Below are 19,627 nucleotides of genomic sequence, written 5' to 3'. Positions count from 1 at the left end.
ACCGCCGGTGATGAACACGTGATGGACAATCTAGCTGCTTACTATGCAATTTTCTTAAATATGTGAAAGTAATTGTTAACAAGTGCAAATGTTTGCACATAATTGGCAACTATGCTTTAGATGTTATCGTACCGCAAGTCATGTCAGCACATTCCAGGCAGCATAATATCAACGTGCATGCATCTATACAATATACTATACAAGTATGTATGTACGAGTATGTATGTATGTATCAACGAACTCCTGTTGACTTCACAACTTGCATTGTGCGTTGGCCCAGCGCCCGCTAGCTGATTAGGCTATTGCACTGAAGTCAACGAGCCATAACTTTTACTTTCCCACACACATGCATATACATACATGTGGCAGAGTTGTAATCATTAAGTTGCCATAAAAGAGGCAAAGCCAATAAGGGATTTAAACAAAGCACTAAAGTATGTAATAAAAAACGCATTTATGTGTACTATGTGAGTGTGTGTCTGGGGAAAAACAAGTTTCGCATCCCTGCCAAGAATATTCTGGATGGCTGGCGTACGCAATTGAGGTTGGTCAAGGCAACACGCTAAAGTTACTGTCAAACATCAGCGGCGAGCAGTACATTTGAACCGGTTACATGCTTTTGGTAAGCAACTGTATGTGGCTTCATGTGTGTATACTTGTACATATATGTATATGTATTGTAAATTGAACAAGAAAAACACACACACACACACACAAATTTGTTGCGCTTGGTCAGGGTTGCGACAATTGCAGATGCTCGTGAGTTGGATTCCATTGAATTGAAGAACCAGCAGTGAAAAAAGAAGGCAGGAAGGCAGTAATTAAATTTAGAAACATATAGATATTTATAAATATACAATATGTATGTTTGAAAACAAAAAATATTAATACACTTAAACTAAGTTTTATAAAACTGTAATGTAAAAATTAACATAAATAAAACATATTAAAAAATTGTTTAAAAAATATTTAAAAATTATAATAATATAGAAAATTAATTTTAAAAAATAAATAAAATATGCCATGTGCTATAAGTCATACACGATATGTTCTGTTAATCATATGACAAATTTCAAACTCAAAAAATAAAAAAACAAAGTTAAGTAAAATTTCAAAAAATTTAACAAAAAAATTAATATATAGAAGAATATAATTTTCTTAAAAAATTAATTTTTGAGCATATGACGCCGTAAAAAAATTTCAAAATTTTAAAATAACACAAAAAAGTATTAAAAAATTAAAGACATCACAAGAAATTAAAATAAAAATAACGAAAATATTAATTCTATAAAGCACAGAAATTTTAAAAAACTAAACAAATACATCAAAAAAGATATAAAATATATATTTTTTAAATATAGAAAAAAATCAGCAGAAAATTCTTAAACTCTTAAAATAGAATGTATCGCCACCTACACTGGTACAAAGTACACTAATTAACAAAAACGCAACAAAACATATTTACTTATACATACAAATGGCTCAACTTTCACTTAGTGACTGTAGATTAGTGCGCTTAATGGACTTTAAAACTCAAATCGAAGATATTTAAGTCTTAAGAAAAATAAATCAAAACTTACACATGCATATGTACAATATGTACATACAAACAAGTGCAAGTTAAATATTAATATTTCGGATTAATATGTATGCATTGCAACAATTTAAACCCTTAACTACATAAATAAGCAGCTGTCTACAAGCTCGTGAGTTATCTCTATTTTCTACAGTGTGCTATTTGAATTGTGCTGCTAACGACACTTGATGAGTTATTTGCTGCTAACGACACTTGATGAGTTACACACTAAAATGCATGGAATGACATGAGTGTGAATCACAAAAGTAGTAATCAAAGCTTGAAAGAATGTAGCTGGACTTGTTATCGACCCCAGGTTTCATGGCTCAGAGCGTTTGTGGTTTATGCGTTGGGATTTTTAACGCAGCACATAGATATAGCTATAAGAATTGCAACGCGCTTTCGAAGTAATAGATATGATTTTAAATGGGTCTCTTTGTATACATATGTATATATAAATACATATATGTATATATATTTGTATGTACTCGTATTTATTCAAGCGCGTTTGTACATGCATCACCTTGGCATACGCATCGTATTCGGCGTACACTTGGTACATCAAATAGCTTGTTGTTTTTGTGCTGTTTAGATTTTTTTTTGTTTTATGCTTTTTGAAGTACTTTCAGGAAGATCAATGTGACTCTTAGCTTATTTAGGTGTAAACAGCTTGATGACATTATATGTAAATGCGGTGATGGTGTCTGGTTCAACCACACAAATGAATAGACACCTACATACATATGTACGTAAATATTTCGTACATTTTATACCGACATATGCACTTACACACATACATACATATATATCTGTACGTGCTATATTACTAATTAGACACTTTATATGCGCAGCGGAGGTGTTGCCAACTCATGCATTTGAACGCTGGCTTACAAGCAGTTTTTATTTATTTTTTTATTTATATTTTTTTTGTAATAAAATTTTTTTTTTATAATTTTTTCGTTTTAAATTTTTTTCAAATTTATTTTTGATTAATTTTATTTTTATATAATTTTTTTAGGTTTAGTTAAATTTTTTATTTTTAATTAAACAAATTTTTTTTATCTTTTCAGCTTAATCAGGCTGTGTTCGTGCGCTGCTGTGTAGTGCAAAAAACCCCTTTTTTATGCCGCATGAAAAAACGTCACTTTATCTGAATTACGAATTTTCCAGCAATTTAATTCTAAAAACGTAACCATGCGCTACTATAAATTTATAGGTAACGTATGTACAAACATATGTAATAAACATACAGATATGTCGCTATTTTGCAAACTTCGCCATTTCTGCTGTCATGTAGTCATTTGCAATTTCTTTCGTGACTTCTTTAAAAATATTTTGAATTCTGCAAAATCATTGTCGATCATTTCGGTCACATTTGCTCATGTCACCCAATAAAACAGAAGTCGCTGCAGGTAACTTCACAATTTAGATTTTGAAAGTAGCAGAGTTAGACTTTGTGTTTTAAGCAAAATATTATTATTTTTTCACTTCAACAAAAAAAAATAAGTTATCAAAAATAATAAACAAAAAATTCTTTAGGGTTAGGTTACATTAGTGTAGCTAATAATATGGGTACAAGTGCAGATACCAAGTTTAAAACTCAAAAAATATAAAAATGAAATTTAATACGAAACTATTTTTAAATACTTAAATATATGAAAATTTATAAGGTAACAAAACTAATAATATTTACTTAAATATTTTTAAATGCAAATGTTTTATTATTATTTTTCTTAACTTTTAAATTTTTATTTAAGTCTGCTCTGAATTTATATGAATACATTTATTTATAATTAATGGAATTTTTTTATAATTAATGGAAAAAAACCAACAGTGATTTTGATAATATCAGCTGTTTTAAAGACGTCACACTAGCAACTGTTTATAACAGTTCATGCTACTAGACTTATGATGAAAAAAATACCCATAAAATACCCACAATTGGCTATACTTGGTTTTTCAAGCAATTTGGTTTGCTATATTTATATTTCTGTGAGCTGAATTTCACAGTTACTAGAAATGAATGTTGTTTCAGGAATTATGCAGAAAGTTTCCATAAACCTTTAAATCTACTCGTGCTAGGCATATGAATATAAATATAGCGCGCATCGGTCACCGACGGTATATATGTGGTAAGACATAAAAACTATATAAAAAAAAATTAAAACAATTTAAAAATTATAAAAAAGTTAAAAACAAATTACGAAAAAAATCTTCGCCAAATTAGTCGTAAAACTAGCAAATTCGCAAATTTGGTGTTCTCTTTAAGTTCTGGCCATAAATATAAATGAAGCCAGCCGTGCGCAGTAGTGCTGCTTGATGCTACCGTACCATCTGTGTGTACCTATGTATGGATGTGTCATGTGTATGCGTGTGCGTATACAGCAGCGCTTCACATTATTTATTACGTTTTCTCATATTGATTTACCGCACAAATTTATAGGAAATAAAAATACATGCCAAAACGGCAATTAATGAATCACTTAAGTGTTTAAATGAGAAATAAAATGTAATAATATACCATATAAATATATATATGCAGGTAAAAATATAAGTACTCACAAATTGTTTTGCAACAGGTGTGATTGACAATTGCTTTTCTCGCTATACAGTACTACTCAAAAGTGCTTAACATATGTTAGGCTACTATTCAATGCGTCACAGGGAAAATATTAACTACCATATTTTCTTTTGTTGTTTGGCGAATGTCAAAAAAGTACAAAGTGTATAATAATTTATGCAAGCCACACGCCACGGCAGTCAATTTGTAGCAAAATCAATAATAAAATATAAAAATTCAACATAGAAACAAAATTCAATAATATATTCTCGAAAAAAAAAACAATAACAAAATCGCAAATCATAATTGTCGGTAGTTGCAAGCTAATTTGAACGCCACTGCGCATGCCGCGGCGTGTTCTTAACGGAGTCACTCAGCTGGAGTCGTGAACTGTTTATTAAGTGAGCGCGTTAAAAATTGAAAAATATATTAACCTGTAAAAAATTTGCGTGGGCATGAAATTCTCACGCCAAACAAGTGTTGTTGTTTTTTTGTTTTTGTTTTATATCGTTTCAGTTTTTTGCTACCGGTGTGGTCCGATGAATAAACGTTTTTATATGCAAACACTTTGCCGGTTATATATACAAGGCAAATGCCTATATGGACATACCATACATAAATAAGTATGCACAAATTTGTAAATTCATAGAAATTTGTCACAAACTAAATTCTTAGGAAATCCATTTTTTTATTTTGATGTTTGTTTACCTTTACTTTATTAAAGTATGCGTTAAAATAATTTTTTTTTTTTGATTAGTAAGCTGTTTGCAGATTTTTTTTTTCAAATGTTACAAACCAATTTTTATTTCGGAAAATAATTATTTGTGCCTATTTATGAATTTTTAACAAATCAGCACATGTATCGATCGTAAATTTTTTACAATCAATTGGAAGAAAGTGCACGCGCCAACTGGCGAAAGAGTACACAATGTAAAAATAATAATAATAATAATAAAAAATTTAAAACTTAATAAAATTTATAAAATAATTTAAAAAAAATTGTAAGTTTATAAAATAAAAACAAAGAATTTTAATTCTTTTCCAATACCATTAATTATAATTGTAAATAACGTTAACTGCATTAAATTAATATAATATATATAAAGCAAAGTTGTGCTCACAATTTTTTATTTTAAGTTATGCCGGTTACACATATTATAAATATGATGCAGTTTCCCACTGCCAACATATACATTTACATATTAATTGCCACTTCAGAACCAAGCTAAGAAAAAAAATTATCGATAATTAAATGTAGTCATCACTTCGGTTAATGTTGTTTACTTTTCAAAGAAGACAGCTTGGCAAATATGTATATAACGAATATATACATATGTACAAGTATATGGTTTAAATTGTGCGTAGCTTCTTGAAAAATAAACTTATGAAATGCCAAACGGCATATTGAACTGGACTATGCGATTAGATAACTTTCACGGCGTGGAAAGAGCCAAGTGAAACAAAAGCGCGAGACAATGATAAAAAATATATTTGTTTTGAATGATGCACTAACAACAATGCAAGAAACACAAAAATCTGCACCAAAAATTAGCATTCAATAGCAATTAATAATGACCTGACACACAGATGCTACGGAAAATATTACGATATAACCAAATCAAATGAATTAGCATGCGAATAAAATAAAAAAACATAAACGACGCACGCCAAGCACTAGTCTCGTGTGTTGTTTAACATGTGATCACCACGCTAGTTTTGAGGTCCAATGTTGATGCCAAGTTTAACTGCCGTTTAGTGATTTTTTTTCTGGTAAAACCCCATGTGTTTTATAGACGCCTGAAACGCATTAGCATAAGTTTGGGACAAGCAGGTGTTTCCACTAGCAGTGTTTGGCGATTTTTTTCACGTTTGTTTATTTTTGTTTATATTCTTAATTCTTTTTTAGCATGATGAGTTGAGTCTGTCAGTCTGTCTATATACGATATAGTCCCTCAATTTTTGAGATATCGATCTGAAATTTTATACCTGCTCTTTTCTCATCAAGCAGCTGCTCATTGGTAGGAATGGCCGATATCGGACCACTATAGCATACAGCTGCCATACAAACTGAACGATCGGAATCAAGTTCTTCTAATGTTTTATAATTTTTTTTTTTTTTAATTTTAACAGCTGTTGTTTTTGATAATAACTAGTCTCTCTCATGAATGTCATAGTGAGTCAGCGAAAGCGAGTTTACGTTAAATTAATTGATTTCTGCTTAGAACTGTATTATCGCCAATATTAGCGGTGGTGTTTTTAGGAATTCGCTAAGATAATGTATACAAAAATCTGATATTTGACTAAGCAAAAGCTGTTTGTACTTCATAAATATGCATGATTTGTAAGATAAATACTGGTGTATGTATTGTTATGCAAATGAGATAAATTTAGGAAATTGCCAATGTCATTCTGACTTTTCTAAAGTGATAAGCTAATACAAATGGACATTTTTGCTAAACTTTAACCGGTTGCGGTTAAGCGAAATATATCTGTTTATAAGTATGGTATATACATATGTATAAAAATAAATACATACATATTAATAAATTAAAACGGCGGCAACGCTTTACAGTAAATTTGTGACTCATTGCGTTTATTAATTGAGTGAATTACTTGTTTTAGGGCGTTTATAAATTATTGATTTGGAATGACTGGGAATATTTGTCAACTTGTTTAAAAATATGCAAATATAATAAAAAAATTAAATTTAAAAATAATGTTTTATTTAATATTTGTTATTTACTACTATTTTTTGAAAGCTTAACAGTTGTTTTTGGCTTTATTAAATTCTTATTAAAAAAATATGAATTGAATTGACGTCAAAAATTAAATGTCTAAGAATAAGAAGTGTTTCAATCTGGTTTACTATTGTAAATTGTAATGTTTAAACAAGTTTGTAATGTTTTGGTCTTTATTGACGTTGTTGAGCGTAAAACGTTTGTAAATTTTAATATATCTGAGTGCTAATTTATTAAAATATTGGTTTTCTAATCTATTTTGTTTACATATTATTAATGTCAACCGCTTATTAAAAGAAATTACATATAATTATAATTTTAGTTAAATTATATATAATTATTTTAGTTTTAATTACAACTTAATATGTATTTAATTCATGTGGGCTTGTATTTTAATGAAAAGTAAAGCTAAGTGATTAAATATGAACTCATTAACACAATGTCTTATGTTTACTTTACTGGCCAAGGGTTAAAAAGAATATATTTTGAATAAAAATTCAATTTTTAATTTAAAAAATTCGATTGATAATTTTTTTTTATCTAAAATCAAAATTGAATAAAAAAATTCGCAACTTCCTGAAATCCACAAGCTCTACACAAAAAAACTATCTATTCTGCAACCTCTTTCGCATCCTTGCAACCTCTATATTCATACACTACATTATGTTGTTGAACTTTCCATTTTAAGCATTCTGCAATATATGTACATAAGCATACAAATCATGTTTTGCCATAAAAAGCATGCTAACGCATAATTCAAATATTTAACCAATAAACAGAAAGCTGATAATTAGCAAACTGTTGCCACAAAACAATGTGTGCGTAGCAAATAAAGTAAAAAATGCAATAAAGTACATGGAAATATTTCTTTTCGCACGAAAGCAGCAGCAAGCTATTGCATTAACACCTTAAAAACGTTTTCTAATATAAATAAGCGCTTCTAACTTGACAAATATGTTGGCTTTGAAGCTGTTAATATATGCATATAAAGTTATAAATTAATATGTTATTAATATTCCTTACAGTGCTGTGACCAAATATTTGTGGGCTAAAGCAAACGCAAGCACGTTTCAATGAAGTAAATTCTGTGCAGGCATGTTTGTATACAACAACTATGTACTTATTAATTATTATTTATAACTGCAAAAGTATGCTTGGTTAAGGAATATAATAATTTAATCAATACTATTTTTACGAACAATTTATTTAACAATTGTTTGTTTACCAAATAAATAAGCGTCAAACATTCTCTCACAGCTGACTATTATCGACTATCGATATTATATGTATATGTGTATAAAGTCGTTGTAAACAAACTGCACGTTTAATTATTATTTATATTTGTTCAAATTTATAAAATTATTTTGCTGAATTTGTTGTTAGTAACGTAAATAACGCTAGCGCCACCAGAAGGTATTCGGTAATATTACATAAAATTTCTACAACTTTGAAAAATTGGAAAATATGCACAAAAACCAAAAAGCGTCAGCTGCATTACCGCTGAAATTAAATATTTTATAACTTTACTAATTTTCTATTATATTAATTTTCTACGCAAAACTACATATTCTTACAAACAGTTGCATAGTAAAATTTTGTAGTGTCAGTGCGTATGTGCTTATAGCAAATGTTACAAAGCAATAACAAACAAACATTTAATCTATAGCTAGCTGCTGTGGCTTTTGTAATCAAAATGATTACTCCGCATTTTCGCGTGTGGTGAAGTAATTTGACGAGTTGCCTGCAGTCAATCAGCGCCTGTAACATTTTTGATGAATTCTCTTGTATAATCTATGTTTCTTTTATTGGAAAAGAGTATACATTAGTGTCAAAAGTGTGCAATAACTTTCAACATATTTGCCGCCACAGTGCAGCGCCGGCGCAGAGCTGTATGATTTCTGCAAAACAGCAACAATGCTGAAATCCCACAAAGACAAGAAATAGTAAAGCTATTGGACAATTTCTGGACGCAATTTAAAAGTCATTTTCGTTGCAATACAAATCAATACTGATATAAATGTACATGCATATGTGCAATATATACTTAAAATGTGTAAATTTGTAAGTAAATTCATTTATGTGAAATCAGTTGATATTAATTTGAATTGGTTAAAAATACCGTTATATTTTTTGTTAGGAACATTTCCTACAAAAATTTTAGATATATTAATATCATAATATTTTCTGCTGACGAACGAAAATTTATCACCTTTTATTTCAAAATATTCATAATGAATTACATATGAGTAGTGTTTATTTATTTTTGGCTTTACCAAATCCAATTGTGTATTAAATTCGTGTTAGATATTCATCATATAAAAAGTTTTGGTCTAAGCAGAAAATATTATAATTTATTAGCATTGAATTCTTTGTTATTAAATATTCTCTATTTCTTCCTTGTTTGTTTTATTCTTCAGCAGAAATCATTATTTTCTACGCAAAGCAATTGATTGCTTTATTTGACAAATGAACGCACGTGCCTAAATTTCTGAATACAAATCTAAAATAAATTTATCGATAAATTGCAACCGGCAAATCAGCAGGACAAAAGACAATTTCACACATGTCAAAAGTGAACAGAAAAAACATATAAGAAAAATAAAAAAAAATTAAATCATAAATTTAAAAAAAAGAAACATAATAAAAAACGGAGAGTATAGAACTCTTTGCTTTGAATGCAGGATTTAAGCAAATTAACTCAAATTCAGCTTACATAAAAAGCAAACATCAATAAATTATTAAGAAATTTAAGAAGATGAGCTAATTAAACAAGTTAACGCGTTATCGCTTTGATATAGGGGTAAAAGACCGCTGTGCACCAAAAGAAGATGGCCTTAAGTGTCCAAAAGGCGTTTGGGGAAAAAGTGCAAATGGGAAGCATGAAAGTAATAATGGTAAGAACGTCAAGAAAAATATAAATTAAGAAGTAAAATAAAAAATAAAATAAAAATAAAACAGAAACAAACTGCATACTAAGAGCAAAAGTGTGTCTAGGACGGATCCGAACGGGAATTTTGATGAATCGAAAATTTTGTGCATGCGCCTTGCCGCCACAATACTATATATTTACATATCTGGGATAGAATAGGTATATAACAAAAGTTCAAAACGCTGCTAACCGGACACAACGAGGCATTATACGATATATACACACATATTTAACCATCATCAACATCGGTTAAGAGCATCTATTGAATAAACATGAACAAAAAACACATGCATTGAGCTGCTGATATTTAAAGTGAACTCAACTTGTTCAAATGGTTCGTTATTAGTTGGCACTGATATCATCGAAAAAACCGTAAAGTAGATATGCAAATTTTAAATGCTAGTGCAAAATAAATACGTACAAGTATAGATTAGACTGAAAATTGTTAAGGTAGGAAGCCCGCTATGTCGCCACATTTGGAAAGAAATTCGAGAATTTTCGCATGGTTCAGGGTTAATGTATGCGAAAGAAATAATAAAATAACGCAATTTATGCAAGTCTGAAGCGTGTCTAAAAATATAATAAAATCAGTAGTCATACATTGTTTAATAGGAAAGGGAAAAATGCGTCAAAAAACTGCTTATATGCATTTTGTTAATATTTATACTTGTACACACTAGTCATTTTAACATTGGTTGACAATTAGCGCTATTAGACAAAATATTATAGTTTTAAATCGTCTCTTTTGTTTATAAAAAGAAATGAAGCGTGCCGCAAAGAAAAGCAAATAAAGCTTCAAAACATTGACATTGACCCAATTGTCAGCATTGCATTGCTGGAACTGGTGTAAACGCCTAGTCGGTGAAGGTCTACGTGCATATGGAGTACACGAAAAATGAAAACAAAATAAAATGCGTGCAATTATTACTGAAAAATAATAAATTAAGTATACAATTTTAGTACGAGTTCATTGTACTCAGAAAAATCTGTCAACACACATGCGTAGAGTGCGCTCAAGTGCCAGGTTAAGTGTAAGATAGTTGTGTGCATAGCAGTAGGCCTAAAACACATGTGTATGTGTATGTGTATGCTTCCACGACCTGTTTCCATAATAAACTATTTACTTACACTTGTGTGCGTGTAATTGCAGCCACTCAGATGCATACAGTGGTGGTCAAATTAATGGAAGCATGATGTTTATTAATCGAATCAAATTATTAAATTAATTTATTATTATTAATTATTTTCAAAAGTTAGTTTTTAGGTTATACATAACCTCAACTAAACATTTAAAACATGGCTTCAGATAATTTGGCGACAAACTTGCATAAAATGATAGTCAATATTGATAGTATAAATGAAAACTTTGAAAACTAATTTTGTAACTAAATCTCGATATCAACATTAAAAATAAAAATTTTGATTTTAAATTTTTAATCCTTTTTTTAAATTAAATTGTTGTTTACTCATAAAAAAGTGAAAATTAATAACTTTTTAACTTTTTTATTATTTTCTATAATCATTACATATTTTGTCTCTGTTCACCTATTCGCCACTGTATGCAATTATGTATGCAGTTGCACGCGATTATGTGTATTGTATATCGATAACAAAGTCAAATACACTAACTACTGCTGGCAAGAGCTCATTGTGTATCCCTGAACTTGACCACGAAATAAGCTGGAGGACGGGTTGAAAAGCAACAGTTAATAAAATAAAAATAAAACGAATGCTATAAACGTATTGAAAATAAATTAACAGGTAAAAAAATTACTTTGCAAGCAATTCGCAAGCAAAGATGTGAAGTAAAAAGGAAAATATGAAATAAAAATATAATAAGGAAAAACAAAACTGAAATAATGAAATAAAAATGAGAAGGATATTATAAAGAAGAAAAATCGGAAATTCGCTTTTTTTATTAATTAAAACATTATTATATGCTTTTAATTAAATTAATTGCGCAATGAAATACAAAAATAAATACTAATAATTGAAAATAAAATAAAAAGTAAGTTTCATTGCCGCCTGAAGCACAAATTTTGCGGTATTATCTATAATTTTTGAGTGCTCAAACAATTTTATGTTTATATAAATATGTAATTTAAAAACGACATTCGCAAATATTTATATAACAAAATAAGCGTGTCTTTGCAAATAGGCATGCAGCACTCAATAAAATAGAAATATAAAATAAACGCGCCAAATTTATTAAACAAAACCGTCGCAACCATACATAACATTATATAAATATGTACATATGTATGTTTAATATATGTATATAAATATATAATATTATTTATTACATTTATGCTTGTATATATGTACGTAACTTGCTCGCTGAGTGGCGAGAACTTGACTTTTTTTTCAAATCGCTCAATCAAGAAATTCACAAATTTGACCAAATGGTAGCTGGTGCGCCATGGCGGATGCTTGCTTGGTCATTTAGTTAGTCGGGCATTTTGTTTTTTGGTTTTTTGTATGTTTGTAGCAACACTGTTTGCTAAACGCAAACTACAAAAATTTTCAAGTACGTGCATGCATTTAAATATACACAACTTTTTCAAGATAAATTCTTTGAAAGTACAAGTGAATCGAACGATTTATTTTTTAGCGCATTTTTGGTTTGCCTTTACTGCACAGTTAGCACTTTTCAAACAATTGCAGTTACATTTCTTTTTCACAACTTAAATGCAGCATTGCCATTGCGTGGTGCAACTGTGCTATTACTAAATTATAAAAAACTAAAAAAAAAAATGTATAAAAAAGTACAAAAAATATGTAAAAAGTAAAAAAATAAAGTTCAACATGTTCTTGGCTTTAGCAATGCCGTCTTTTAGATAAATTTGTCGCTCGGCGCAGTGTGCACTGTCGGCTTTTCTTGTTTGAGGGCTATCGTTTTATGCGTAGTTATCTTTTGTTGCGTTCATTTTTTTTTAAGTAATTCAAACTTCTGCATCGCCTGTGACAGTAAAATTTATTATTTTGAGTTATCTTGTTTATTTTTTTCTTAATATTTTTTCTACGGCTTGGTTTCTTTGTTCTAGATTTTAGTAATAGTAATGCTGGCCTTTTAATTTTTTTATTTTTAATTTATAAATATTATGTTTTATATATAATTTTCAAAATTTAATTTTAATTTTCTTATTTCAATATTCGCCATAATATTTCACTTTGAAGAGCAAAAATAAAAAAGGGTACAAAAGTAATTACAAATAATTTTAAATTAGTAGTAAAATTATTGAAAGATTTATCGTTTTTTTTTTTATTATAAAAATTTCTAAAAAATATTTAATTCATAGTTAAATTCAACTTTTTATCCAAAAATGCGTACATATATTTTACGTTTTTCCACAATTAAAAAATTTTATATATTATTTCTGTTTAAAAGTAAGATTTAAATGAATAACATCACTAGTTAACTAGGCTCTCATAGCATGTTTAACAGCAGATTTTTGATTTTCCAAGTCAAATTGTTTTTTCAAATTCAGACAATTTTTATATAATTTTGTTTTTTTTTATTAAAGTTTTATTTTATTTATTTATGGTTTTAAATTTTCGAGTTTAACTTAAATCAATTGTTAATAGAATTTAATAGCAGAGTTACTTAGATTTTTTAATAAAATAGAAATATTATAAAAAATTATTTTTATATTTTTTAGCACAATATAATAATATTTAAATATTAATTTTTTTTTGCAAATTTTCGTAAAACATTTCGTTAAAAAAGACAAAAAATTATTTTTAATTTTATAGCTTACAATTTGATTTTATTTTCAAATTGAAAAATATTACAACTTCGAAAATTTTTAATTTTTATTTTATTCTTGGCTTTTTTATAATTTAACTTTGTTAGCAACTTTATTTATATGCAAACAATTTCGTTTTGTCAAAATATGTAAAACTTTTTCAAAATTATTGATTGAAGAAAATATTTAAAAAATATAAATATTTGCATTCCATTGTTTAAATACTATTGTAATTACTTCATTTTGTTGGTTTGTTTACTTCTTTGTGCCGTTTTACTAAAAAAAAAATAAATGCGCTTCAAACACAATTTTTTTATTATTTATTTACTCCCTTCATTCACTTCAAAAATTAACACTTTCTCACTTTCTCCAACACAACGTTCTTCAACTTAAATTTAAAAAAATCTTCTTATTCATTTAAATTCAACTTACATTTTGGTGCACGCGCTCGTTCATTGCTTTTGCGTTCGTTAAAGAACGAACTTAGAATGCCGGCAGGATTCATTTTGCGATTGGCTTTCAAACTTTTATTTTGTTGCTTTTCAGTGGTGCGCGTCGTGCTGCACGCTATGTAAGGTCCTGTCGTCGCCGTCGCTAAGTTTGACGTTTGTGCACACGCAGTCAACTGTTGCTGTTGCTGTTCTGTGTCTTGCATATTCACCGCGCTATAACGGCGTGAAAATATTTTGGTAAGATCTTTCATATTCGCGTCAAATTTCTACTTTGAATTTTCTTTTACAAAGCACTAAATTTTCGATTTTCAAAAATTGCAAACAATTGCCGTTAAATTCTAAGGCATCTAGAAATCTTTGATGCAACAAAAATTTATAGTTTTATTTGATTTGTTTTCGATAAAAATATATAGTAAACGCTTCTAGCTCTTTACGTTTAAGTTCAAGCGCACTTAACAATTGTTTATTTATCACACTTTTTAATTGGCAATATTTTTTAAAAATTTTGTAATTTGCACAAATAATCGATTATCCTTGTTGCGATTCTAACATGTTCTTAATGTTTATTATAAATTCTCTTTGACTTATTTTTGAAGGCGTCGCTAGTTTAACTCAACGTTTACGATATGTTCTTTTAACGTTGCGGAGAGCTCTTGAGAAAAGTTAGTCTACTCGCTTGTGCAGCTCACTTTTGAATGAAGTCGTTGCGGTGCACGACACGGCAGGTAAATATCGGTTTTGCTAGCCGCTGACGCCTGATTGACTGCCGCTTTGGAAGCTAAAGCGCGGCTGCGACTGCTACTACTTACGTTAACGTTTGCAATTTTTTTTATTTGTTTTGGTTTTTTGCGTCCGTCTGTCCGTCTGTAAGCGGCCGTCGGTGCTATAGCTACTGTTGTTCTACTCGTTTAAGCCGAGTCATCATCATCAGCAGCAGCGTCGCTTAGACCGGTAATCAGGTAATTCCGAGTCTGTGCTGTATGAGCGGCCAACGCCATTCTCAGACGCTGTTCAAAGCAGCGGTATAGCTTGACCACTGGCAGCACAAGCAATTAAACGCTGTTGACAGCGCAAACAGAGACGTTGTTGTATCGATAAAATGTTGTTGATAAAATCTCAATGAATTACAGTAAACAGCGGTTCAGGCTGTTAGCATAAGAGCGTAACGAGTAACAGTAACAGTTTACAGAAAATGTCAAAGAATATTCATTAACATTCTCTGTTTTAAAGAACAGTGCCGCTAATCTTCATTAACAGCACGTTTGTTTACATGTTAACATAATATAATATTCTTTGGCAAAACGCTGTTAACTCGACAGCAAACTGTATGCTTATACCAAAGAATGTTAATAAAGACTGTTAATGAGCATTCTCGGCGTAACCTTGCAGGTTAGAAAAAATGCGTTTTTTTCGTGACTTTTTTGAAGAGTCTTCTTTTTAATAAATAAATAAAAATAATATACATATACAAAACTTAATGTACTTTAATAATCGGTGGCTTATTTTGGATTCCCTTGATCTCGTTACTGAACTCCAGGAGAACCTCCGCAAAAAGGTGTATGGCGGTAAGGAGAAAAAAAATCGAACTTTATTCACAAGCGCTTATAACGCTTCAATATCAAATTATTATTGTTAAATATTAAACATTAAATAACATATGTTATGTTCATAGCATAATTCACTGTTACAATATCTTTGGTATTCTGTTAGACACTACTCTGTGTAATTAAGTCACTTACAACTGATTGTGTTTGTCGGTTTTGCGGTATTGCGTGTTGCATAGCATGCAAAATACATACTTACTGGTAGCAAAACTTCACCTAATTACTAATGTATTTGAAAAATGCCATAATTACTATTAAAAAGCACTTTTTGGCGGATTTTTGCGAGTTTCCAGAACATAAGGAAGCTACTGTGAGGAAGTGACTTTGCAAAATCTTAGATATCAAGGAACACTTTTTTTTAAAGATACCTTACAAACATATACATATGTTTGTATATATGCAAATGTGACAGTGACATGAAAAATGTAAACAATTGTATTTGCGACTGCGTGTGTTCTATAACAATGACATCTGCAAACATTGGGTAATGATTGATAGACAGATTACGCTTGAATATTCAGAGCTGAGTTGAGTGTTTATTTTTACATTCGCGAAATTAGAAAAAATTTATTGATCAATGACTCGAGAATTTCAAATTTAGATTTTATTGCAGAAATGAAGTTAAAAGGCTACTATTAATGGCGATAACATCGAAAAAGTTAAAGAATGCTTGAAAATCGTGGTGTTGGTAATCATAGAGATAGATTAAGGGTTGGCATGCTTTTATTGGCTCAGAAAGCTATTTTGGTAATAAAGACTTGTATTAAAATTAGTAAAAATATTTTGTCAGCTCGGTCTAATTTGGTTGTTAACTTAAAACAAAAATGTGTTCAAGGATTTAACGAGTACTTCCCTTACAAAACAATGAAATTAGCTTCAAAATGGCAAAAAGTTATGAAACAAAACGCTGCATATTTGACCTAAATCGGATGATTCTGACTGTGCTAAGTAAAACGTTAAATTTAATGCAAAAACAAATAAGGACGGGCTAAGTTTGGGTGCAACCGAACATTTTATACGCTTGCAACTTGCGAGGATGATAGCCGGGCACTTACTTTCAGGCATTGGCAAAACTTTATATTAAAACTAAGGGGAGTATTGATCGGTTTTACCCATATTTAACATACGAGCATAGTATTATCAGGAAAGTTTTTTCCGAATTTCAATTTGACAGATTGACCGATATTTTCGATAAAATGTTCGCTGTAGGAACTGGGGGCTTGAACAGTTATAAGGTTGCCTACTTTAAGTGCACTATTCGGGCAACGTTTTATCCGTATACATTATATATTGGTGCTTGATTTGCATACTGGAAAGTGAATGACTCGGATAGAATTTAAAATTATGTTTCCCATATAAGACGTGGTTGTAGTCCGATTTCGCCCATTTTCCCACTGGAATATGAAAATGTCAAGGTCGAGTAGGTCCTGAGATATGATTTTTCACCTAAATGTGGGCGGTGGCACGCTCATCGTCTATTTTTGATCACGACTCTTATAAATCTCTTTCGTGCCATCTCGGATGTAAAATTTAATGTCTCTGATGTAGTTATTTATTGATTTATCGCGCTTTTAGTGGGTTTTAACCGTTATATGGGAAGTGGGCGCGGTTATCATCCGATTTCATAAACTTTTACAGTGTCGGTAGTGGTACTTAAGGGAAAATAGTGGAAGGAATTTGGCTATTGTAGCTTAAATGATTTAAGAGATTTGTACATTAAACCTTTTAAAGGGCGGGGAAACGCCTATTTTGCAAATTTTTCAGCCCACAGGTGCCCCTTGCACTGCAATTCTTTGTGCCAAATTACAGTTCTATATCTTAATTAAGTGCTTAGTTATGGTACTTTATGGACTTTCGTTTAATTGTATTTTATGGGCGTGGCAGTGGTCCGATTACAACCATCTATGAACTCTTCCTTACTGTTTTGCTAAAAAATGTGTGTACAAAGTTTCATTACAATATCTCATTATCGTTTATTTTATATAATATATATTATATCTCATTTATCATTTATATCGATTAATTTTAGGTGATATAAGCAACCGTTAGGTGAACAAAACTATTATACTCTAAAGCAACATGCTGCAAAAGTATAATAATGCGTTTATTTTTACTAGATCGTGTATAAGATTCTATCAATAACAGAAGTCTATGCGGAAATGCTGGGGGAATACAAAGAAATCCATTCAGCAAAAATGTGGTTAAAGAAAAGATACAATATTTTGTTATACTACAATATATATAAAAAGTAGATGAAAAATAAAACCAAAAGAGAAGTGTGAATCTCTTAATTATATTAAAAATAAATTGTATACCTATACCTAGATTTAAGTTGATCTTAAAATCTTTTTCAATTGAGTTTACTTTTTATGTCTTGCGCTATTTTTGGGTTATAAAAATATAAAACAAATTTAAAATAAAACAAGTTGCGAGAGTATAAAAATTACAAATAGAAAAATTTTAAATAAAAAAATTGTAAACAAAAAAATTTTAACACAAAAATTTTAAATAAAAAAATTTTAAACAAAAATATTTCAAATAAAATAATTAAAAAAAAAATGTAATAAATAATACTAAATTTAACACTTCACACGCCTTTTTTTCTTGTGTTATTTCACGCTTTACACTAAATTCGCCTGAGTCATTACGGTAAACCCATTGCCCATGTACATAACATACACATGCTATATGTGTGTAGATATGTAAATCGATATGTTATTGACATTTTTGGTCCAAATTCTCATTATCATGTCATGTTATGTACATAGGTACACATGCTATATGTGTGTAGATATGTAAATCGATATGTTATTGACATTTTTGGTCTAAAGTCTCATTATAGTGCAAAAGTAAGGAAGAGTTCATAGATGGTTGTAATCGGACCACTGCCACGCCCATAAAATACAATTAAACGCAAACCTATAGAATACCATAACTAAGCACTTAGTTAAGATATAGAACTGTAATTTGGCACAAAGAATCGCAGTGCAAGGGGCACCTGTGGGCTGAAAAGTTTGAAAAAATAGGCGTTTCCCCGCACTTATAAAACGTTGCCCAAATAGTGCACTTAAAGTAGGCAACCTTATAACTGTTTAAGCCCTCCGATACCGATTTTGTGGACCCCAGTTCCTACAGCGAACATTTTATCGAAAATATCGGTCAATCCGTCAAATTGAAATTCGGAAAAAACTTTCCTGATAATACTATGCTCGTATGTTAAATATGGGTAAAACCGATCAATACTTCACTTAGCTCCCCTTAGTGTTAATATAAAGTTTTGCCAATGCCTGAAAGTAAGTGCCCGGCTATCATCCTTGCAAGCGTATAAAATGTGCGGTTGCACCCAAACTTAGCCCGTTTTTATTTGCTTTTGCATTAAATTTAACGTTTTACTTAGCACAGTCAGAATCATCCGATTTAGGTCAAATATGCAGCGTTTTGTTTCATAACTTTTTGCCATTTTGAAGCTAATTTCATTGTTTTGTAAGGGAAGTACTCATTAAACCCTTGAACACATTTTTGTTTTAAGTTAACAACCATATTAGACCGAGCTGACAAAATATTTTTACTAATTTTTATACAAGTCTTTATTACCAAAATAGCTTTCTGAGCCAATACAAGCATGCCAACCCTTAACCTATCTCTATGATTACCAACACGACGATTTTCAAGCACTAATAGTGTTGGATAGACCACAAGTAGCCTTTTAAATTCATTTCTGCAATAAAATCTAAATTTGAAATTCTCGAGTCATTGATCAATTAATTTTTTCTATTTTCGCGAATGTGGAAATAAACACTCAACTCAGCTCTGAATATTCAAGCGTAATCTGTCTATCAATCATTACCCAATGTTTGCAGGTGTCATTGTTATAGAACATACGCAGTCGCAAATACAATTGTTTACATTTTTCATGTCACTGTCACATTTGCATACATACGAACATATGTATATGTTTGTAAGGTATCTTTAAAAAAAAAAGTGTTCCTTGATATCTAAGATTTTGCAAAGTCACTTTCTCA

The 19,627-nt window shown here is 29.9% G+C and overlaps 1 protein-coding gene across 3 annotated transcripts in view; it reads right to left on the bottom strand.

Annotated features, from left to right (window-relative positions):
- The window catches only part of LOC106627189 (scavenger receptor class B member 1), a 55,854-nt gene that overhangs the window by 19,997 nt on the left and 16,230 nt on the right, over positions 1-19,627 (bottom strand). Inside the window, exon 1 of one of the 3 annotated variants that reach the window (XM_014247229.3) lies at positions 13,982-14,688. The exons of the other annotated variants lie outside the window; for them this stretch is intronic. Within the exon in view, the coding sequence (XP_014102704.2) occupies positions 13,982-14,252 (271 nt within the window). The 5' untranslated portion in view covers positions 14,253-14,688. Of the gene's footprint in view, positions 1-13,981; positions 14,689-19,627 lie in introns of those variants that run through there. 3 annotated transcript variants of the gene reach the window in all.

Source organism: Bactrocera oleae, chromosome 3 (genome assembly GCF_042242935.1).
Source record: "Bactrocera oleae isolate idBacOlea1 chromosome 3, idBacOlea1, whole genome shotgun sequence".
Classification (NCBI taxonomy): domain Eukaryota; kingdom Metazoa; phylum Arthropoda; class Insecta; order Diptera; family Tephritidae; genus Bactrocera; species Bactrocera oleae.
This window is presented reverse-complemented; position numbering and strand designations above follow the sequence as displayed.